This window comes from Notolepis coatsorum (genome assembly GCF_963971535.1).
Source record: "Notolepis coatsorum genome assembly, chromosome: 7".
NCBI classification, from domain to species: Eukaryota; Metazoa; Chordata; class Actinopteri; order Aulopiformes; family Paralepididae; genus Notolepis; species Notolepis coatsorum.
The window spans coordinates 75129606-75153956 of NC_140171.1; the positions used below are offsets into that span (position 1 = coordinate 75129606).

Consider the following 24351-nt stretch of genomic DNA (forward strand, 5'->3'; position numbering starts at 1 on the left):
ATAGAATCCGCTCAGCGGTTCTTGAGTTACATGCCGATATGTGAGGCATGCGCCAAAGTACACATTACCACCCCCAACCTCCGGGGGCTCTAGCTCCGTCAATCATTTGGCAATCTCGAAAAATTTTGATATGATAATTGGGGATCTAATACGGTCTCTATTGATCGATTTATGATAAAGTAAAACAGGGTCCCCCAATTGGGGGACCTTACGGCTTAACTCAAATGCATATGATCGGTATTATGTTCCATCACGAATGCATGAAAGGGGGGGGGGTCATTTCTGATTAATTGATTGTCAATAACGGCATTCGTTAGTACAACAACATACGCTGATCAGGGTGATGGCTATGAAAACAAGGCACAATCAAGCTGAAATTGACGTTAAATTACTCTTACCTGTGGCCGGTGGGATTCCAAAAAGAATATTCCAATTATTTGATTGCCATCTGGTAGATCGTATGTCCATTTGGCCCACGACATAACCCACCACAGCATAATGAATCGGGGGTCCCGAAAACGATTCAATGTGATCGGGTGAAGCCCTAGGTTCACGTTATTAGAAAAGTCCACCCGGACCAATATAATCGACGCACAGCCCAATACAGAGTTTCAAAGGAAGTGCAATACCGGCCGCACCCAACCAGACGGCGGTATTGGACTTTTGCAATCTCAAAAAATGATAACACCAGGCTCCCTGGATAGATAATGAATGGAAATAGCGAATAAAAGAAATAACGATCAAATAACGTATATATGCGTGGTTGGCGTTCAAAGGATGGCACGCAATAACGTATATAATCGTTGTTGGCAGGGAAAGAGTTAAGCCTGACGGGCCGGTACAGGGCCGAGATTCATATCATGCCATAAATCGATCAATACAGAACATATTAATTAATGTTGCGTTTCCTTTTTAAATGTAGCCAAGAGTAAAGACCCTAACCATGTCAAAACAGCAGTCAAAGTGTATATTTTCAGCACTACGTTTGTTTACCAATGATTTTAAGTGTTATTAGTGAAATATGAGTTTATAGAAATCTCAGCGCAGTCAAAAGTCAGAAACCGACACATATTGACGCGAGGAAATGCTGCAGCCAAAAGTGAGTATAGTCTTTTGAAAGAAGAGACCCAGGGCTTTCGTTGGGCTTTAGAATTTCTGGAAAAAAATTGTGTACACTTGATCTCAAGAAGATGCTGAATGAGCTCAGTGGCAACGTTTTTCACGTCTGGTCAATGTTAGCATGGTGTTATTCACTGTCAAAGATTAAAAAAAATCTCCTTTGGTTCATTACAATTTACTCAAGCCTAGTAACAGACACAATATTTCTTACACTGGGAATACATTCCCTGAGATCCATAGATGTCCCTGTGCAAATGGACCTTGTAGAAGTGAAGCAATCTTCCATTGACTTATGTATGTAATTTTAGGCGAATCTTCTACAAATATGGCTAGGGCTTAAGATGTTAAAGATACAGTACAATGTGTGTTATTTTTTTCAATCTTGTTGCATTTTTCAACAGAAGGTATAATGATATAAAATTACCCAAAATGTTAGAGCTGTTATTGTTGTGAAGATTATCACTAAATCCCTATAAACAAAATCAAGACGTTTCAGATATCCAATATCCAATCCAGTTTTAAAAGAAATCTTAAACACTATTTACACTCACACACACAATAGAATTTAGTCTTCAGCACAGCTGGAATACATGCACACCCTGATAAATTGTTTTATTTTGGTATAACTGGATTTGATCTCTTGTTTTTTCATCTCCTGTTTTACATTTCTATGATACATGTTTTTACTCTATTCTATGATTCATTTTCTTTGTGATATATGCTTTTCTTATGGTCTATAGGTGTATGTTATCTTGTGTATATGTATGTTGTTGGACCCCAGGAAGACTAGCTGCCGCTAAGGCGCCAGCTAATGGGGATCCGTTTAAATAAACAATCTATTTCCTCTGAAATATTGCATAATACACACAGGTTCCTCTGATTGGCCGGCTCTGAGAGGTCACGGTGCTCCCAGACACCAGAGTACTCACCTACCTTTCCAGTAGGGCAGGTGAATGTGTCCCACAGTGTTATGATGATCCTATGAGCAAGCACAGACACAGAGGCAATCACATTCTAAATCTATCCACACATCGATGTTCCTCCACCCATACCCATCTTTATCTTACCCATCTAGCCATCCATCTACCCATCCATCCATCCACCCATCTAACCATCCATCCATCCATCTACCCATCTAACCATCCATCCATCTACCAATATATCCATCTATCTACCCATCCATCTACCCATCTAACCATCCATCCATCTACCATCCATCCATCCATCTACCCATCCATCCATCTGTAATGGTTGTGACAACGTCACCTCAAACTTCGATGCCCCGAGTGGGAGTTGAACCCCGGTCTCCCACACCGTGGGCAGCAACGCAGACCGCTATACCAAGAGGTGAATTCACTTCTTTGTACCGTGTCTATGCGTCTTTTGAGGATGTGAGAGTGAGTTTAACCCATAGCACCGCTCCTCACCCCAGCCCTTCTTGACTGCGCTTCACGATACCATCCGTTACACATATCTACATATCTACCCATCCATCCATCCATCCATCTAACCATCCATCCATCTACCCATCCATCCATCTAACCATCCATCCATCTACCCATCCATCCATCCATCTACCCATCCATCCACCCATCTAACCATCCAAAGCACGTCTACTGTGATCTCTAGATAAAGTTCGACTTCCTAATTTATGGAACAAAAATATGAGAAATTAGACAATGGCCACTATTATATTTTCATTTTACAATTTGCACCTAACCAGAGTGGAAAGTAGCAGTAAAGTGAATTGCAGTATAGCATGCAAGTATATGGTAGTAAACCATACTAGCTAGTGGTTTAACTAATAGGAGTAGGTACAGTATGGATATACTGTATATACAGATATAGATAAATGTGTACAGTGCACAGTATGGATAGATAGATAGATAGATAGATAGATAGATAGATAGATAGATAGATAGATAGATAGATAGATAGATAGATAGATAGATAGATAGATAGATAGATAGATAGATAGATAGATAGATAAAAACAAGATTACAAACATCACAAAACAAACTGGTCAGACTACTGCTTGACCTTACTCCTAGAACCCACCTCACCCCTGCCCATTTTGACAACCTAGGATGGCTTAGAGTAGACGACAGAGTACAGCAACTTGCAATGGGCCTGGTCTACAAGATACACTACACCACTAAGGTACCCATGTACATGTCAAAATACTTCTCAAAGGTCAGTGAATACCACGACCACAACACCAGAGGGAGTTCCACAAATCATGTCCAACCCAGATTCGGCTCAAACAAGGGACTAAACACGTTCCGCAATTATGCCACATCAATGTGGAACGCCCTACCCACAGCCGTAAAAAAATGTGAATCACTACCCACCTTCAAAACCGCTCTCAAAGAGCACCTACGGGAGGCTGCAAAATCGAAACTGGCCCCCGTAAATGTCTGAACCCCCCTGCCACCCACCCACCCCCCCCTCATGTACAGTTCCCTCCCCCTTGTATGTATATATTTACTGTTAGGATCTGTTCAGTACTGTATATTTGCATATCTTGTATGTCACAAATGTAACAGTACTGTATATCTGTATTTCATGTGATGTATGTCATAAATGTCATTATGAATTGAAAATGGGGGACCCTGATGTAAACAAGACGAAAGTCTTTCTCTGGTCTGCATCCCCTTAACAATTGTGTGTATTAAGCTGTACTGTACTGCACCCATTCTGCAATCTGTTAATTAAAGTTTTCAATCAATCAATCAATCAATCAGATATACATATATATGCATTATATGCATACGTATATGCATATACAGTGCTATTAAACATTGCTATCATACAGTGTTATATGGATACCCTATAGATTGGATATTATGGTATTAATGAAGGTAGTACAGTGTACTGTATATAGTATTGGCATTGCAATAAGTAAATGATTCAATACTGACCAGGGCAGAGAGTAGAGTATTCCCAGCACTGCTCCAGCTCCTCTGAAAGGTGTGGACAGACAGGCGAAGAAAGGGAAGTAGGCTAGGCCTATCTCCAGAGCTCCTACCAAGTACACAATGGCTGGAGACACACAGAACAGAATAGTCTAGGAATAGAGTCTAGGAAACCTAACTCCAGAGTTCCTATCAAGTACCATATTTATTATATTATATATATATATATATATATATATATATATATATATATATATATATATATATATATATATATATATATATATATATATATATATATATATATATATATATATATATATATATATATAACGAGGGCTTGGGCGAAGTGACACCTCGGGCGAAAAATAGTTTTATATATAATTGTTAAGCTCTTGATGAGCTCTTTTTATTTATTTTTTTAATTTTTAATTTTTAGCGTTTATCGCTTTTTGCTACTGGACAGTCCAGTAGAGAGAGAGAGGGGAGGAACGGGAGACAGAGTGGGGGGAAGACATTCGGCAAATAACGACGGGTCCGGGAATCGAATTCAATTGAGTTTGGCGTTTGTCTTTGCTCTCCTGTAAAATTCTGAAAATGTCACTTACGCCCCTTTTGCGCCAAGCCCTCGATAATATATATAAATATATATTTATGACAAAGAAGAAAATATCACTGGACAATAGAAAATAATCAGGCAAAGAAAGCCTTACTCCAGAGCCCCTAACCATACTATGGCTGAAGACTGGTCATTTAACGATTAGATTAGATTAAAATGTATTGTCATTATACAGCACAAGTACAATATAACGAAAAGTTTGGCATCCAACCAGAGTGCAAATGTAACAATAAAGTGAAGTAGTAATATACAATGTACAGGTGATTTAACTGGATGCCGCACCGGTAAAAGTTCACCAGAATCTGAGGAGACAAATGGGCTTTCCTCAGTCTCCTCAGGAAGAATAGGCGCTGGTGAGCCTTCTTGACCAGTGACGAGGTGTTGAGGGTCCAAGAGAGGTCCTCGGAGATGTGGACTCCCAGGAATATTAAAGGAAAACTCCAACATTTTGGGAAATTAGCTTATTTAACATCTTCCCTGGAATTAGACAAGAAGATACATACCTTTTTTGTCTCTGTGCGTGCATTTAGCTTTGGGAACAGTCGCTCCGTTAGCGTAGCTTAGCTTCATCACTGGAAGTGGGGGGGGGGGGCAATAGCCTGACGTTCCCTTACAGTGTCCTACAGTCACCAAATACACTCCAAATACAACTCCAAAACGTTCATGTAAACATGTTGTGACCTGTGTATTTACCATGTAGAGATTCTCATTCATTCAAAGGATCCGAACGTTAACACGAACCTAAACTAACGTTACAACTAACCTAAAGTTAGTTTAGGTTCGTGTTAACGTTAGATAATGTACAAAATAAACGTTTTCCGCTGCTATAAACGTTGCACTTTTATTTTGAAAACCCCCAGAAAGGAAGTCATTATATTTGCTTTAGTGACCATCCGGTTCTGTGTTAGCTCTGGTTAGCTATGTGCAGTAGTTAGTATTATATTATCAATACCAGCCATTGGATTACTGTTTTCTAAATTGGGGAGGCTTTTAATTGTCAAGGTAAGAGGATTTTAAGTCATGGTATCCATAAACTTCAATCGGTTCGGATCCTTTGAATGAATGAGAATGTCCACAAACACGGCTTCACGTAGAAATCACTGACTGCGCGCAGAGACGAGTGCTTAGGCAAAAAAAAAATCAGAGTATATTTTCTTAGAAAACGTAATTGTCTAATTCAATAATTTTTTATTTCTCCACGTGGTAAATACACAGGTCACAACATGTTTACATGAATGTTTTGGAGTTGTATTTGGAGTGTATTTGGTGACTGTAGGACACTGTAAGGCAGTGCTTCTCAAACTTTTTCTGTCAGGCCCCCCTTTGGCGGAATAAAATATCTTGCCCCCCCCCCCCCCCCCCTCGCCCCAACAAAATAGTCATGAAATGGGCCATGTTTAAATTTATTGAAATAACACCAATATCGTGACCTTTCAAATTGACACACCTTCCCTCGCGAGAGCCACCTTGCCTCGCTGTGAAACAGCACTGCAGAATGGTCAGCTCCCATCTCCTCACACAGCGCAGAGAACAGGCGCGCTTTCAGGGGTCGGGTTTTGATGAAATTTACCACGTCAAAACCTCATTCAGCTCAGGGCTAAGCTGTCTTGACGCTGGCGCCTCTCTGTGAATTTACAGTGTGTCCATTGCGCGTTTGGCGAGACCCCCTTGATGAGCGCCTGTAGCCCCCTCCTTTTCCCTGCCATGGCCTGCGCACCGTCAGAGCAAAAGCCCACACAGTTCTCCCATTTCAGTCCATGTTCTGTCAGGTAACTGTCAATAATTTTGAAGAGCTCATCAGCTGTCGCTCTGTTTTTGACATATTTGCAAAACAGCAGATCTTCACTCAGTGACTGGGAATTTACAAAGCGAACATAGGAAATAAGCTAACAGTCTTTATTGCTGTCAGTCTTTGACAAGGCAACACGCATGTCATCCTCAAGGCTCAACTTGGCCCTATATTTTGTTTTCAGAGCTGTCATGGATGAAAAGCCAGCTTCACACAGATATGTGGTGCTGAATGGTATCAACACCTTAACTGCTGCATCATGAGATACTTGGTACTCAGCACCACACTCTGAAACTAGCTCTCCAGGTGGTATCAGATGAGATTTCAATGAGTTCTTCCAAGAGTTTGGATGGAGATGTGTAACTTGGATGTAAGAGTAACTTGGTGATCCTTTTCTGTGTTTTATTAAATAATGATTTTCAGATTTTGAGAAATGGTCAAACTTATCCAAATATGGTATTTTCATGGAGAACAGTGCAGCTGCAACAGATAGCACTTTAGTGATAATTTTCTGTAATCCAAAAAAAAGAAAAAAAAAAGTATTATTTTTTAATCTCAAGGCCCCCCCTGTCATACCTCTGAGAGCCCCCCACTTTGAGAAACACTGCTGTAAGGGAACGTCAGGCTATTGCCCCCCCCCCACTTCCAGTGATGAAGCTAAGCTACGCTAATGGAGCGACTGTTCCCAAAGCTAAATGCACGCACAGAGACAAAAAAGGTATGTATCTTCTTGTCTAACTCCAGGGAAGATGTTAAATAAGCTAATTTCCCAAAATGTTGGAGTTTTCCTTTAAGCTGGAGACACGCTCAACCACCGTCCCGTTGATATGGACAGGGGCATGCGCGCCTGCTCTAGTCTTCCTGAAGTCCATGATGAGCTCCTTGGTTTTCTTGGTGTTGAGAGCCAGGTTGTTGATGACGCACCACGCCACCAGATGCTCGACCTCCTCCCTGTAGGCTGACCCATCTTTGTTTTTGATGAGGCGCACCAGCGTTGTGTCGTCTGCAAATTTGATAATGGTGTTGGTGCCATGTACAGGAAGGAGTGCAGTTGTGGGTGAAGAGGGAGTAGAGAAGGGGGCTCAGTACAAGAGTCCTTGCGGGTTCAGGGTGAGGGTGGAGGAGGTGAGATTGTCTATCCTAACACACTGGGGTCTGTTGGTTAGGAAGTCTAGTATCCATTTGCAGACAGAGGGGGTAATGTTGAGGTCACCAAGTTTGGAAATTAGTTTGGAGGGGATGATGGTGTTGAATGCTGAGCTGAAGTCGATGACAGCATTCTCACATGGGTGTTGCTCTCATGCCTTATGTGTTGGGGTTCGGAGTTATTGAAGTGCTCTTCAACTCTTAGCTTGTGGGTGATAGTAGTGTGGTGTATATTATGACAGTAGGTGATGGTAGTATGATGTATACTATGACAGTAGGTGATAGTAGTGTGATGTATATTATGGCAGTAGGTGATGGTAGTGTGATGTATATTATGGCAGTAAGTGATGGTAGTGTGATGTATATTATGGCAGTAAGTGATGGTAGTGTTATGTATATTGTGCTAGTACACTAGGTGATAGTAGTGTGATGCAGGGGCGGACCTAGCACATTTGGCGCCCCAGGCGAGCTTCACCACTGCGCCCCCCCCCCCCCCAAAATCAAAACATCTTAACCCTTTCACTGCCGCGCTACCAAACGGCTAACCCTTTTCACTGCGACAATACACAAAAGTACTGCACCTTTATTTTTTACAAGCAAGAACAAGAGCTAAGAATAAATGTAAAGTGCACACTAAAGAATTAAAACAAACAACTTAGCTAACAATCAATAATAATAATAACAATAACAAACAATAAAATAACGTGCACATTTGCTTTAAAAGAAAATTATGTATTTTGTGTTACACATATATAATCAAAATATAATATGCTAAATAAACAAACAAATAAATTAAAATTACAAATTCACTTTGTCTGAAGAACTATTTACATTCCACTCCCTATCATCACACTTCAAGGTTAGCCTGTAGCTCCTACTGGTTTCCATTTACAGTGCAATCCTTCTGGCCTTCCTCGCTGCAAAGTCATCAATCACATCATCATATGAAATCTGACCACCAACCTCATGGTTAATACTGATTACAGCCAGACCACTGAGGCATTCTTGAGCCATGGTTGACCTCAGGTATGTTTTCAAGAGTTTTAATTTGGAAAAACTCCTCTCGGCTGAAGCTACTGTTACTGGTAGTGTTGCACTGATCCGCAGAGCAATACACAAGTTGGGATATATTTCTGTGAGCTGCTTTGTGTGTATGAATTTCTACAACTCAAGAGTTGTCATGCTCTTTGGTACATTTTCCAACTCCTGAGCCAGCTCCTTCTCATCCAAATCAGATTGCCCTCCATGGTTTAAGGTGTGTACAAGTGCCTCTGCTTGCTTCATCAGCTCTTGGTGTGGCAGGTCTTGGAAGTTGTACAAAATTGCATACCTTTTACCTTGGCACGTTTCTCTTCTTATTCTTTTCTTCTCTTTTTATACTGCGACCCGGATGGCTTTTGTCTCTTCATAGTTCTCTAACATTAGTCTTTCTTTCCTCGACGCTCAATTATTTTTTTTATCCACTTTTTTTTCTATTTTTCTCCCATCCCAATTTAGCCGTGCCAATTCTCCCCTCCCCTGTCTTGAACGTTGCTTGCATGTGCCCCCCACTGGCCGATTGTAGGGAGGATAGAAGCCTGTCACATGTCCCCTCCGATACATGTGGAGGCAGCCTGTCACATCTTTTCACCTGCCAGCACGGACTCTCATTTTGGCGAGGAGTAACGTGTAGGAGGCTCACACTGTTCCCGCCATTTTCCTGTCTCTGCTGTGCAGGCGCCCCAACCGACCTGTAGGAGTCGCTGTTTACAACGTCCAGATTACCACCCATCGACTACCTACCCGCTAACTCTGCCAATTGAGTTAGTATGACGGCCGGCCCAAGCCGGAGGCAATGCAGACAGCCGGATTCGAACCCGGTGTATCTTGCGTTGGTGATGAGCGCAATGTCCGCTACGCCACCCAGCCGCCCTCGACGCTCAATTCTATAAACACTTGACCGATACCCATCAATGCACAGCGCTCTAGCATGTTCTGACTGTGAACACCTAAAGCTGAGGCTCAGACCGACCGACCGTTTTAGATTTTTGGCTCATTTTCCCTTATGTTAGAATTTTTTTTTATGTAAAAATAATGGTTGCAGATATAGAGGGGGGCGCCAAAACTGGGGCAAGCAAAATAATTTTTTTTTAAATAAAAATAAAAATAATTTATATATATATATATATATATATATATATATATATATATATATATATATATATATATATATTTTGGCGCCCCCCTCACGGTGGCACCCTAGGCAACCGCCTATATCGCCTGTAGGAAGCTACGCCCCTGGTGTGATGTATATTATGGCAGTAAGTGATGTGTATATTGTGCTAGTAGGTGATAGTGTGATGTATATTATGACAATAGCTGATTGTAGTGTAATGTATATTATGACAGTAGGCGATAGTAGTGTGATGTATTATGACAATAGCTGATTGTAGTGTGATATATATTATATAGTATAGTAGGTGATGGTAGTGTGATGTATTATGAAAGTAGTTGATGGTAGTGTGAAGTATATGATAGTAGTGTGATGTATATTATGACAGTATATGATGGTAGGGTGATCATATTATATATTATGAATTATGACAGTAGATGATGGTAGTGTGATGTACATTATGATATTAGGTGATGGTAGTCTTATGTATATTATGACAGTAAATGATGGCAGTGTGATGTATATTATGATATTAAGTGATGGTAGTGTTATGTATATTATGACAGTAGGTGATGGTAGTGTGATGTATATTATGACAGTAGGTGATGGTAGTGTAATGTATATTATGATAGTAGTAGGTGATAGTAGTGTAGTGTGATGTATATTATGACAGTAAGTGATGGTAGTGTGATTATGACAGTAGGGGATGGTAGTGTAATGTATATTATGATAGTAGGTGATAGTAGTGCGATGTATATTATGGCAGTAGCAGGTATGAATGAATGAATGAATGCATGAATGAATGAATTAATTAAGTTTATTTCGAGCCATTTAGCATGTACAAAAAAACAAACACACACACAAATCAAATTACAAGTTGGCCGAAAAGGTTAGGGCTGAAGCTACAAGCTTGTAAAAGCCCTAACCCAGTGCATCATCTCAAATGTATCGTTGATCTTCGTTATCAACCAAAAAAAACGAAAACATAATAATCATTAACAACAATCAGCAATAGAAAATCTGAACAATTGATATTTTTTAATCAATTTGATTAAAAAACACATGGTTAACCGCCCGCGGCATATTTCTCAAGAATACGTTGTTTGTACTTCTTTTTTAAATCAGCAGCACTTTTACTTTCTTCTTCTCTGGTAGACTATTCCACAACTTCACCCCACAGACAGATATGCACATGCTTTTTATAGTGGTGTGTACAGTCGGCTGTTTTAAGTTAAGTCTCCCTCTCAAATTATATCCCCCTTCTCTATCTATGAAAATCTTTTGGATGTTGCCTGGTAGTAAATTATGTCTTGCTTTAAACACCATTTGTGCAGTTTTAAATTCCACTAAATCCCTACATTTAAGTGTCAGTGATTTAAAAAAGAAAATAGTCCATTGGTGTGTTCGTAATACCCTACATTATTCACTATTCTGATTGCCCTTTTTTGCATGGTAATTATTGCCTGTAGGGTGCTCTTGTTGGTATTACCCCAAACCTCCACACAGTAACGTAAGGTTATGAATATAACCAAGTTTTATGAATACTAGTGACGCTCAGCGTTATCTGCACTAACCTCACTTCGTGCATATGCACTGAATAAAAATCCACAATGTACCTTTACATACCAACATTCGTCTGGCCACACCCCCATCCGCTACCTTCATAAGCAGGTGTGTGGCTACACACTCGCCTCCTTCCCAATCTTTCACCACAAGGCGAGATCAAAGGCCGCAGTGGCGTCCAGACGCTGAGCGTCACTAGTATTCATAGAACTTGGTTATATTCATAACCTTACGTTCTATATCATACTAGCTTCCGCTCAGCGTCATCTGCACTATGGGAGCTGAGCGGGAGCTTGAAGCTCGACAAATGTACCCCACTGAGGCCCCCCACAACCATCAGAACCGGGGAGGACCGAGCCCCCCCGACCCTCCCTAATGGAGGATACCCCCCCTATTAGAGGACGGGAGGGAGACGGATCCGACCGTGCGAAGAGAAACTCGAGCAACTCAATGCACAGGGTGAGCAGACCGTGGCTTGACCCCACGACTACCCACACGCACAACCCGCATGCCACCAGGGAACGAATGGAAGGAACAAACCTCGTTACCGCCCCCAAAAACACGGGGTCGAGAGCAACTCAACCCCGTGGCAAGGCCGTAGCAGCGGAGCGCGAAGGAAGACCCAGACCCACTGAAGGGACTGGATCCCCCGGAAAAAGGGGGCCCGGAGAGGTCAACGACGCCACAGAATCAAGACCTCACCAGGTGGTCACTTAGCCCCCCACATCGCCAGCGTATTCGGACAGGGCCCCTCCAAGAGCGGGCCCTTCCCCCCACTAGCACGCCGCCTGGCACACTGACCCTGGCAAACTCAGGCAGTCAGCATGGCCGTAACGCGAAGCACTCAAAAGGCTACACTACAGCGGAAGCAGGCAGCGCACCGGGGAGACGACCCCAGAGGGGGTCAATCCCTCAAACCAGGTAGCAGGCGTTTGACCCGAACCTGGAGCACTGCGGACGAGACAGGCGCCAAAGGGGTCAACTGAAACAGCACCCCCGGCGGAAGGGGCGTATGCTGGCATTGTTGCGCACCATGACAAAGTCTCCACCAAAAAACCCCGACCCAGAGGGGCCGAGGCAGAGAAGGCTGACACAATTGGCAGACGTCATGAACGTGCAGGGGCACACTCAACTGGGTAACCCGGGAGTTGACTCTGCTCCAACACACCAGGGAATCAACCACCCTCTTGGTACCACATGCGGTGGTTGTTCCTATAACCCCTCAAGAAAAAAACTCCAAAACACACCTGCGGGTACACACTGGCTATACCGCAGTACAAGTGTCACAGTTTTCAAAAAGGGGTTATTCCAGGCCTACGGGTCGACGAAACACAACTTCGGACCGGGCCCGGCGGCTCGGGAAGCACACAGGGCTGCCAGAGGAGGTCCATAAGACCACCCCAACAGCCCCCTCTTCGCCATGCGTAAGAGAGGAGCGAAAAGAATGGAGAACCAGCCCCTTCATGACAGCGCAGGGTACAACATGTACCCAACAAAGGGTCTCCATAACACCCAACCCTGTGACACCCGGGCCGACCCGGAATTTTTTCCCCCGAAAAAAGCACAAGTCCCTCAGGGTACCAGAACAGCAGATCTGCGTCCCCGGCGGACAACGGGTTAACTGACCTGGACCAGCGTGACCAGAACCAGTCCCGTGCCCTAACCACGCCGACATCCCAACTCCAAGAGAGGGGGTAGGTACGCGTGTCGATCTAAAACATGAAAAGAGGGCGCCACCCAGACGGTCCCATTCGTACCGCGCTCAGTGGCCCACCCCAAGGGCGTGAGACCCCTCTACCTATGTTTTGATCTATTCCGTTAACATCCCCCAGATATGAACGAGAATTCGTCGAGACCTAGTAACAGGCGCTCGGAAGAGAAAACCTCCATCCCAGTTGCCCTATGAAAACGCCGTTTTAATAATGAGCAACCAAGGCGTACCAGCCTCATGCGTGATTCTTATCAGAAACACCCCGAGCCAGCACTATGTACGTGTCGAGACCCAAACACATCAATGGATAGTCTAACCAGACACCAGACATTGGTCCTTCAAGTCGCCTGTGAGAACGACAAGGAGTTGTCGTGCTTCATATTCGTTCCTTTTTATTAAAAAGAAAGAAACACAGACTGACATGAATCCCACGTGACGCGGCTGAGGGTAATTTTTTTTCATTATTACATCCCGCCACCCTCACCACAGAGAGGAGACGGGAATCCTCAGAGAGACTTCCCACGTGAGCCATGAATTGAAAAGTCACTGTAACATTGAGCCATGTGACCAACAGACTCAAGTTACACGTATATCGAGCGTAGCAGAACACTAAGTTCCTACGCTCTGCCCCGACAACTTGACAATGACAGACCCTACATATGGGTCTGAAAAAACTCACGGAAGCCGTCGTCCAATAGAAACGTGCCCAGTGACGTATTCTATGACGGGGGGAAACCCATGACTCAACCGCCCGTGATAGGTGCGGAGTCAGGGAAACCCCCCCCCCATGCCAAGCTGCCTAACAGCTTGGCCGGACCGAATGAAAAGAGAGTAAAAAAAAACGACCAATCAGAAGAGGGAAGGAGGGGTTTATCCGGTACCCCCTCGCAAGCCCAACCCTTGAATACGACAACAACAATAGCCATATGATACCTTAAGTAGCCAGTATGCTAATGAACAGCGCAAAGCTAATTCAATGCGCGCTAGCCACAGACAAGTCTGTGAACAGGGTTTATAACAAGGCCAAGTCATATATGTGTCCGACACCCGTGTTTATGTTGCAAGACACAGAAAATCTGATAGAGAGAGAGAGCGGCCTGAACCGCGGTACCTTTACACACACGAGCATTACTGCAGACCAACACAACAGTGTTGCGGCTCAATATCACTGTTTAAGCAACAGAGCACACAACTAACCTCTACCTTTATGTGAAGACCTAATCTTCAGGTCGAGGCAGAAAAAAACCCTTTTTCAACCGAGTGTAAGCTGCAGGCCTTGCTTAAAGGTGCTATGCATTATAAATGTCATTTTTCAGTCTCTAGCATTGTATTATAGTAATAGGAGTTCGTATCAATGTGTTTTTGGGCCTAAATACTATATTGGCGAATTCCTCAGCTACAGCCCATCCCCTCTTTGCCTCTAGTAAATCAGGTCATGTTGATTTGACGACCTGGTGCACGTCACAGGGCGCTGTTTATAGCGCACGGTGATGTGATTGGCTCTGTGGTTTTAGTAATGCCCGCCTCCATTCTTGCTACCTGCAGGGTGGAAGATTTGTCCAGAAGATCACTAATCAGCTGAAGCCTGATGCGGTTCCCTCGGTCTTCGACAGACAGACCGGCGTTAGCTCTCGGGACTCGGGAGCGATCGCTAGCTACTTAGCACCAGCCGGGGCCGGCGTTAGCAACCGGGAGCGTCGTTGAGCATTCAGCCTGCTGGCTACCTATATCCACTTCAACCAGCGTCGCGGAGCATTCAGCCTGCTGGCTACACAGCTTGTCGGTGTGCTAATAGCCTCTGCAAGCTAACGGTAGCTGGCTCCAGGCTATTAGCACATCGACAAGCTGCTGGAGCTCCCGACGCTCGGCTGGTTGAAGTGGATCTAGGTAGCCAGCAGGCTGAATGCTCCGCGACGCTCCCGGTTGCTATCATGTGCAGGTCCTCTTCTCAGACCTGTGTGGCAAAGCACTGCACACGCATCATGCAAGCTACACATCGCTGCATGTTGATCAATGGTGGCCCACTCGGTGCATCACAGTGGGCTACTATTGTGCTAACAACAACCGCGGTGTCCGGCTTGTCGGCCGGCATGAGTGCTCCATTTGGGGTGGTTCTCTCCTCCTTGTGTGCCCCCGTTCTCGCGGGTGTCCTGCCGGGGAGCTTGTGGACGCGACAACAGCGGCGGCCGTAGCGTTAGTTAGCTCATAGCTATTGTGTACCACTAGCGTTACGGCGGGCTCGAGCACCCTACGGCTGCCGCCGTTGTCGCGTCCATGGGCTCCCCGGCAGGGTACCCGTGGGGACGGGGGTGTACAGAGAGGAGATAACCATTTTGTGTCGGGCGTGCATGCCGGCCAGCGAGCCGGACGTCGGGATATGTTGTTAGCACAATAGCTACCAAGCTAAGCTATGTTAGCTTCTAACGGTGTATACACAATATGTACAACGACACAATGATTTACATTATTACAAATATGGTAACGTGGTTGTGGCTTTTACAAATAGTGGTAACATATATATAGATAGACAGTACTGCTACATCTCTATATTTATGACATACCATATTTGTATTGCTACAGTACTGCTCAGTACTGCTATGATGGAGACCAGAGAAAGACTTTCGTCTTGTTTACATCAGGGTCCCCCAATTTCAATTCATGGTAACATTTTATATATATATAGATAGACAGTACTGCTACATCTCTATATTTATGACATACCATATTTGTATGTAACCTGAAACCTAATCTCTGACGGGGAGATGGGCGGAGCTATTTGGTGGGTGGCTGTCACTCAAAGCATTCTGCCAGAATGGGTGGAGCCAAGCCAATAATAGCCTGCTTTCATGAGGCTGAAAAATGCTGGTTTTGAGTACAAGATTAGAAATATAAAACAATGATTATTTTTGGAATAAAAATTACAGATGTGTTACATAGACTCACAGGAAGTGTGTAAAGTTGCCCAAATAGTGCTAGGAATAGCAGTGCATAACCCCTTTAAGCTCTATAACATGAAAATGTAGCGACCAACAAGACTTAAAAAGTCTAGCCCTTCTATCAAACCCACACTAGCGAAAGGTTCACACATCGTATCCCCATCATATGTAGTGAATAAACACACAGTTTGTAACAAAAAAATTTCCCTCCCAGGAGGGACTTTTTATTTCTTTTAACAAAATCATATGTTGGGCCGGGAAGGGAACAGGGGGGACCACAGAGGGAAAAAAGTCACTTTTAGCGACGCCTGCCCCGAGCCGCTCGGGACTTGCCACCCCGGGGAGCCCCGGAGGGACGGTAAAGGATAGGAGGCTGGTCACGACGATCCCTACCGTCACCTCCGAGCGTGGATGGGCCGGCTGCAGTGGCGGAGGCGCCCTCTTTCCTCCTGGCCTTCTTTGCCGAAGGTCCAGCAGTGGCGGTGGTAGCCTAAAATGTACCCTTGCGGCACACCACATGTAATGTCTGAAAGTGAAGACCTATATTCCCCTATCTGCACAAATTGTTGTCTATGTTTTATATTATAACTTTTTAACCAGAGTACCCATACCCCTCTAATCCCAAACCTTTCCAGTTTTTTTCTTTTACTGAATCTCATGATGGTAATGTTGTGTATATTATGGCAGTAAGTGATGGTAGTGTAGTGTAATGTATTTTATGACAGTAGTAGGTGATAGTATTGTTGTGTATATTATGGCAGTAAGTGATGGTAGTGTAGTGTAATGTATATTATGACAGTAGGTGATAGCAGTGTGATGTATATTATGACAGTACAGTAGGTGATAGCAGTTGCAATGGCTTCTTGTTGGTAAACCAGGTAGTGTCTTCAACACGCACATTCAAAAAAAAATCCAAAATGAGATCCACGGTATTATGAATTAATTAATTCTCACACTGATGTGGTTTAAAGAAAAAATTATAACTTGGCACTTTCACCAAACATTTTGACCATGCCTAGGCGCGTGAATACTTTACCCAAGGCAGTTGTCCTTCCGCGTTCGGTTTGCGCGCCCTGATTGGCCTCTCAGCACCCAATCGCGTTAGCCCTACTACTCGCTCAATATCACTTCAGTTCCACAGCCCCATTTCCTCGTATTGTCGCTCCGCCGTGCATCATAATACTAAAACGAACTATCACTCAACTCCTTGTATTGTTGCAAACTAACTATCACTCAACTTCCTCGTATTTCTTTCGTCTCCGCCGTGCATCATATACTAAAACTACCGCCGTGCATCATATACTATACAGAATAGTACAGTACAGCTCAATACATACAATTGTTAAGGGGATGCGTCGCTCCACCGTGCATCATAATACTAAAACTAACTCACTCAACTTCCTCGTATTGTTTTCGCCTCCGCCGTGCATCATATACTAAAACTACCGCCGTGCATCATATACTATATACAGAATAGTACAGTACAGCTCAATACAATTGTTAAGGGAATGCGTCGCTCCGCCGTGCATCATAATACTAAAACTAACTATCACTCAACTTCCTCGTATTGTTTTCGCCTCCGCCGTGCATCATATACTAAAACTACCGCCGTGCATCATATACAAAATAGTACAGTACAGCTCAATACATACAATTGTTAAGGGGATGCAGACCAGAGTCTCGTTTACATCAGGGTCCCCCATTTTTAATTCATCATAATAATATGACACACACGACATACAGATAGACAGTACTGCTACATTCATACATTTATGACATACCAGATTTGCAAATACAGTACTGTTTGTGATACAAAAAGTGTCCAGAAAAAGAGTGTATATACATTTGACGTAGAAACTGTACATTGGAGGAGGCTGGGTTGATGTGATGTCGATTGATATGAATAGATTTGACGTAGAAACTGTACATTGGAGGAGGCTGGGTTGATGTGATGTCGATTGATATGAATAGCGCGTTATGTTAATAGAGAGATGAAAACAATACATTATTTATATTGATGTGAGAGATGAAAACAATACGTTATTTATATTGATGTGATGTCGATTGATATGAATAGCGCATTACGTTAATAGAGAGGCGAAAACAATACGGCGCTTGAGTGATAGTAAAATTCGCGATCTTTTATTGGTTTGTCATGACAAACCAATTACATAATCCAACATATGTGTAAAGAAACAACATATTCCAGTTAAGTTGAGTGATAGTTAGTTTTAGTATATGATGCACGGCGGAGGAGCAACAATACGAGGAAATGGGAGGAAGTTGAGTGATAGTTCGTTTTAGTTACGGCGGAGCAACAATACGAGGAAATGGGGCTGTGGAACTGAAGTGATATTGAGCGAGTAGTAGGGCTAACGCGATTGGGCGCTGAGGAAATGGGAGGAAGTTGAGTGATAGTTAGAGAGGCCAATCAGGGCGCGCAAACCGAACGCGGAAGGACAACTGCCTTGGGTAAAGTATTCACGCTGCCTAGGCCGCGTCTATTTCCGGTCATTTCTGGCAGACGTTTCTGGTCATGTGACATGTGCGCCCAATAGCGTGACAAGCTGTGTCTTTGCCCATTTCCACGTCAAACAGCCTGCAAACTACCTGGCGTTCTATCGCCATGCTCTAAGACAAACTCTAACCTTAACCAACTTCGAAAGAGTGCCTAAGCTTAACCGTCGAAAGAACTTGCCTAACCTTAACCAACTTCGAAGATTGCCTAAGCTTAACCAGTGTAGAAACTGGCGTCGGCCAATCAGAGAGCGTCTGCCAGAAATGCGGCTACGGAAAGTATACAGGCGCCTAGGCCTCCTCTTCCTGCTCATTAAGCCACCTGAGATTCAAAACTCCCCACCCTCGATGTGAACTACCAACCTTTGGAAGCTAGGTGGGGTAGATGACTAGAGGTGCAGAAAACAAATATAAATAAATAATAGATACACTAAGAACACAACATAATGGCTCCAACAGCAGTGTTATGTATATTATGACAATAGGTGATAGCAGTGTGATGTATATTATGACAGTAGGTGATAGTAGTGTTATGTATATTATGACAATAGGTGATAGCAGTGTGATGTATATTATGACAGTAGGTGATAGTAGTGTGATGTATATTATGACAGTAGGTGATAGTAGTGTGATGTATATTATGACAGTAGGTGATGGTAGTGTAGTGTGATGTATATTATGACAGTAGGTGATGGTAGTGTGATGTATATTATGACAGTAGGTGATAGCAGTGTGATGTATATTATGACAGTATGTGATAGTAGTGTGGCGTATGTTATGGCAGTAAGTGATTGTAGTGTAGTGTTTATTATGAGAGTAGGTGATAGTAGTGTGGTGTATATTATGGCAGTAAGTTATGGTAGTGTAGTGTACATTATGACAGTAGGTGATAGTAGTGTGATGTATATTATGACAGTAGGTGATAGTAGTGTGATGTATATTATGGCAGTAGTAGGTGATGGTAGTGTAGTGTACATTATGACAGTAGGTGATAGCAGTATGATGTATATTATGATGACAGTAGGTGATAGTAGTGTGATGTATATTATGACAGTAGGTGATAGTAGTGTGATGTATATTATGACAGTAGGTGATAGTAGTGTGATGTATATTATGACAGTAGGTGATAGTAGTGTGATGTATATTATGACCGTAGGTGATAGTAGTGTGGTGTATATTATGACAGTAGGTGATAGTAGTGTGATGTATATTATGACAGTAGGTGATAGTAGTGTGGTGTATATTATGGCAGTAGGTGACGGTAGTGTGATGTATATTAAGGCAGTAGGTGACGGTAGTGTGATGTATATTATGACAGTAGGTGATGGTAGTGTGATGTATATTATGGCAGTAGGTGACGGTAGTGTGATGTATATTAAGGCAGTAGGTGACGGTAGTGTGATGTATATTATGGCAGTAGGTGACGGTAGTGTGATGTATATTATGGCAGTAGGTGACGGTAGTGTGATGTATATTAAGGCAGTAGGTGACGGTAGTGTGATGTATATTATGGCAGTAGGTGACGGTAGTGTAGTGTACATTATGACAGTAGGTGATAGCAGTGTGATGTATATTATGGCAGTAGGTGACGGTAGTGTGATGTATATTAAGGCAGTAGGTGACGGTAGTGTGATGTATATTATGACAGTAGGTGACGGTAGTGTGATGTATATTAAGGCAGTAGGTGACGGTAGTGTGATGTATATTATGGCAGTAGGTGATAGTAGTGTGATGTATATTAAGGCAGTAGGTGACGGTAGTGTGATGTATATTAAGGCAGTAGGTGACGGTAGTGTGATGTATATTAAGGCAGTAGGTGACGGTAGTGTAATGTATATTATGGCAGTAAGTTATGGTAGTGTAGTGTGATGTATATTATGGCAGTAAGTTATGGTAGTGTAGTGTACATTATGACAGTAGGTGATAGTAGTGTGATGTATATTATGGCAGTAGGTGACGGTAGTGTGATGTATATTATGGCAGTAGGTGACGGTAGTGTGATGTATATTATGACAGTAGGTGACGGTAGTGTGATGTATATTAAGGCAGTAGGTGACGGTAGTGTGATGTATATTATGACAGTAGGTGACGGTAGTGTGATGTATATTAAGGCAGTAGGTGACGGTAGTGTGATGTATATTAAGGCAGTAGGTGACGGTAGTGTGATGTATATTATGACAGTAGGTGACGGTAGTGTGATGTATATTAAGGCAGTAGGTGACGGCAGTGTGATGTATATTATGGCAGTAGGTGACGGTAGTGTGATGTATATTATGACAGTAGGTGACGGTAGTGTGATGTATATTAAGGCAGTAGGTGACGGTAGTGTGATGTATATTAAGGCAGTAGGTGACGGTAGTGTGATGTATATTAAGGCAGTAGGTGACGGTAGTGTGGTGTATATTAAGGCAGTAAGTTATGGTAGTGTGATGTATATTAAGGCAGTAGGTGACGGTAGTGTGATGTATATTATGACAGTAGGTGATAGTAGTGTGATGTATATTAAGGCAGTAGGTGACGGTAGTGTGATGTATATTATGGCAGTAGGTGACGGTAGTGTGATGTATATTAAGGCAGTAGGTGACGGTAGTGTGATGTATATTATACAACGGCATGCAAATTTCTCGATTCTGATTGGCTGAAACAGTCCATTTACACGTATGTATTGCGATCAGTCCACGCTTGCTGGCCCAGGACCCGCCCACAACCGAATCACATCACATCAATCCGCCGGATCACAAGAAGGTGGACAATAATCTTTACAAATGGATATGTTGATAGCGACTAAACGACTAAATATCAAGCGATTCTGTCACAGCGAATGTCTTAGTCGTTTAAACAATGTTGGATGATGTAATTGATGGGTCTTGAATCATTCTGTAACAAAAGAAAAATCGCGGATTGATTGATTGATTAATTTTCAATTTCTTTTTCAATTTCTTTTTCCTTTCGACTGTCAGCGCTCGCTCTAGTCTCCACCCACCGCCACACACCCCCCCACACCCCCCCCCCACACACACACACACACACACACACACACACACGCACACACACACACACACACACACGCACACACACACACACTCACACACACACACACACACTCTGCCTGCAACGCGGGGGATAGTCAGACTGAGAGAGAGCTGGGTGCTGCGCTGTTCTAAGTGAGCATGGCCTATTGAGTTGATTGATTGATTGATTGCTAATTTTATTACTGTACGCTTGGTTTCCAACTGGTTAAGTTTAGGCCCTCTACAGTAGGTTTAAAAAAATAAATAAAAGAATAGGGCGAAGAAAACGTTTTTTTCCTATAGGGCAAAGAAAACTTTTTAATTTGTTTTACCTACTTTCTATAGAAGCATCTAAGAATGAAGTTATATGGAAAGTAGGTCTGCATTCCCTTAACAATTGTGTGTATTGAGCCGTACTGTATTGTACCCATTCTGCATCTGGTAATAAAATTTTCAATCAATCATTCCAATAATACACAGTTGGATGTGTTAGTTGGTTGGATGCACTTCAAGCTGCTTCCACATGAGGCAACTTCTCTCAATCATTCCAATAATACACAGTTGGATGTGTTAGTTGGTTGGATGCACTTCCGATCTGCTTCCACATGGAGGCAAATTGTCTTTTTTGTAGTTGTGGGAACTACTTTTTCTGGCGGATGGTTTTTTCAATAAATCTTCGATTAATGTGTGTTTATTGTATAGAAATAAGGTTGGATGAATGTGGCAGTTGTATAAAAGCTTTACACCACTTGCAGTCGTGATTTGTGAACAATAAACCATGCCTAGGGGGGTCTAACGACCACCCCTAGGCATGGTTTATTGTTCACAAACCACTCCTGCGCGTGATGTAATGCTTAATTAAGGCAGTAGGTGACGGTAGTGTGATGTATATTATGGCAGTAGGTGATAGCAGTGTGATGTATATTAAGGCAGTAGGTGATAGTAGTGTGATGTATATTAAGGCAGTAGGTGACGGTAGTGTGATGTATATTAAGGCAGTAGGCTTACCTCTAGCCCAGGTGGGGACGTTGAAGGGGATATATCGCTCAGAGAAGAGGAGCAGGACACTGGAGGACACGGCACCAAATGCAAATCCATAGGACCATCGGTTACTAAGACTGCCTATGGTGTCCAATGGCCTGGAACCCAATAATAATCAGAATAACAATAGTTAAAAGATATTTATAATATCATGTAGAGATACTGGTATCATTCCAATCAGTATCTGTTCAGTTTGAGAGATTTGCAATTATCAATTATTGTTCTTGGATTATTTGTAATACTTCATAGTCTCACAGGGAAGTTAATCTAAGATCTATACTTGAAACTGAACAGATCACAGATTAACAGATTAATGTTAACAATACAACAAAAGTGAGACAATATTTGTCATCATCATCATCATCATCACCATCATCAGTGTTTTTCACTAATGTTATTTTAGACAGTGTGATTATGTAGCCATCAAATGCTGCAAAACCAAATAATAATAATAATAAATTTATTTGTATAGCACTTTTCATAAAGAAGTTGCAGTTCAAAGTGCTTCACAACAGTAAAAATTATACAGGCATAAGCTAGCATAAAAAAGATAGAGGGGTAGCGAGGTAAGGTAAATCACAGTGTTTCAGGATTAGGATAGCATCCCAATAGGCCTCTCTGTTTACAGTTTCATTCAGTAATACAAATAATAGAAATAGAATAGACAGAGTAAAAAGTGTGGTTTTATTCAGTTTAAAAATAGGCTAAAAATTATAAAATAGAACAGACATAAAATAGTTCTAACATACAACAGGGTATCTAACATACAACAGAGCTGTGCATCAGTTTTGAATTACAACAGACCAGCGTTCTTAAAATGACAGTGCAAATACTCCATTAAGTACATTAGCTTAGATTAAGACGAGTTTAAATCTAATCCAGCATTCAGACTTACACCACAATGGCGAAGCGTCCCTCCAGAAAAGGCAGTCTGTGGTCGATGCCCAACCGCTTGGCTCTCCTCTGGAGAAAAGACAACACCGCCACAATCGCCAGCTGGCAGACAACAATACCACAGCTCATATTAAATTATATTATTAGTAGCATATCGCTGCAGCCAGGTGAAGACCATATGCACATCACGTATTTCACGTATTTACTTGAATTGAACGTGTACACATTGTACAACTCTGTTATTGTGATCGAGTTTCATCACCCTAAGTACCATGAAAACCCATTCAAACCCAAACGTGCAACTTCAAAAACATGTGTAGGATGGAGGCAGGATGTTTTCACTGGCATTCATATGTTCAGCAGAGGTGTCATTTCTGACCATTCATATGTTCAGCAGCAGAGGTGTCCTTTCTGACCATTCATATGTTCAGCAGCAGAGGTGTCCTTTCTGACCATTCATATGTTCAGCAGAGGTGTCCTTTCTGACCTAAAAAGCCAGACAACTCCGGAGAGGATTCTCTTTCAGATAGATGTTTTGTTTCCCACCTAGGGAAGGAGACGAGGGCTTGTGCCAGGATGTGGAGGGAGGAAGAGGTGAACAGAGAGTTTTTAACTTACAGCTGGGATGAGAGAGAGGTGCAGAAACAGGTCCATGGAGATCCCATTGTGACAGGGGCCCTCCGGAGATTCCCTGTGGAGACACAGATGCCAAATGCCTAAAAGCACTGAAGATGCATGGGTCACACTCAAAGAAGGCATACTGCATGGTTCTCATTCAGCCATTAGATTCATCACTGTGACCTGTATAGTAGAGTATTGGATGGTGCTCCCTAGCAGAGAGGCGGGAGCCGCATTGGCATCTGATTCTATATAAAGCCATAATTGGAGTGGACATCTGGACCATATGGTACACGGTCCAATGATTGACTTATACTTAA

At 42.8% G+C, this 24351-nt stretch overlaps 1 protein-coding gene across 1 annotated transcript in view; it reads right to left on the reverse strand.

Moving 5' to 3' along the window:
* Positions 1 to 24067, reverse strand: part of stra6l (STRA6-like) — a gene marked incomplete at both ends in the record, with an annotated part of 66610 nt that extends 42543 nt beyond the window's left edge. The window contains 5 exons of the mRNA XM_084318311.1: positions 2053 to 2098; positions 4041 to 4161; positions 22487 to 22617; positions 23415 to 23515; positions 24032 to 24067. Coding sequence (XP_084174437.1) covers positions 2053 to 2098; positions 4041 to 4161; positions 22487 to 22617; positions 23415 to 23515; positions 24032 to 24067 — 435 coding nt within the window. The remainder of the gene's footprint in view (positions 1 to 2052; positions 2099 to 4040; positions 4162 to 22486; positions 22618 to 23414; positions 23516 to 24031) is intronic.
* Between the last annotated feature and the right edge of the window lie 284 nt (positions 24068 to 24351).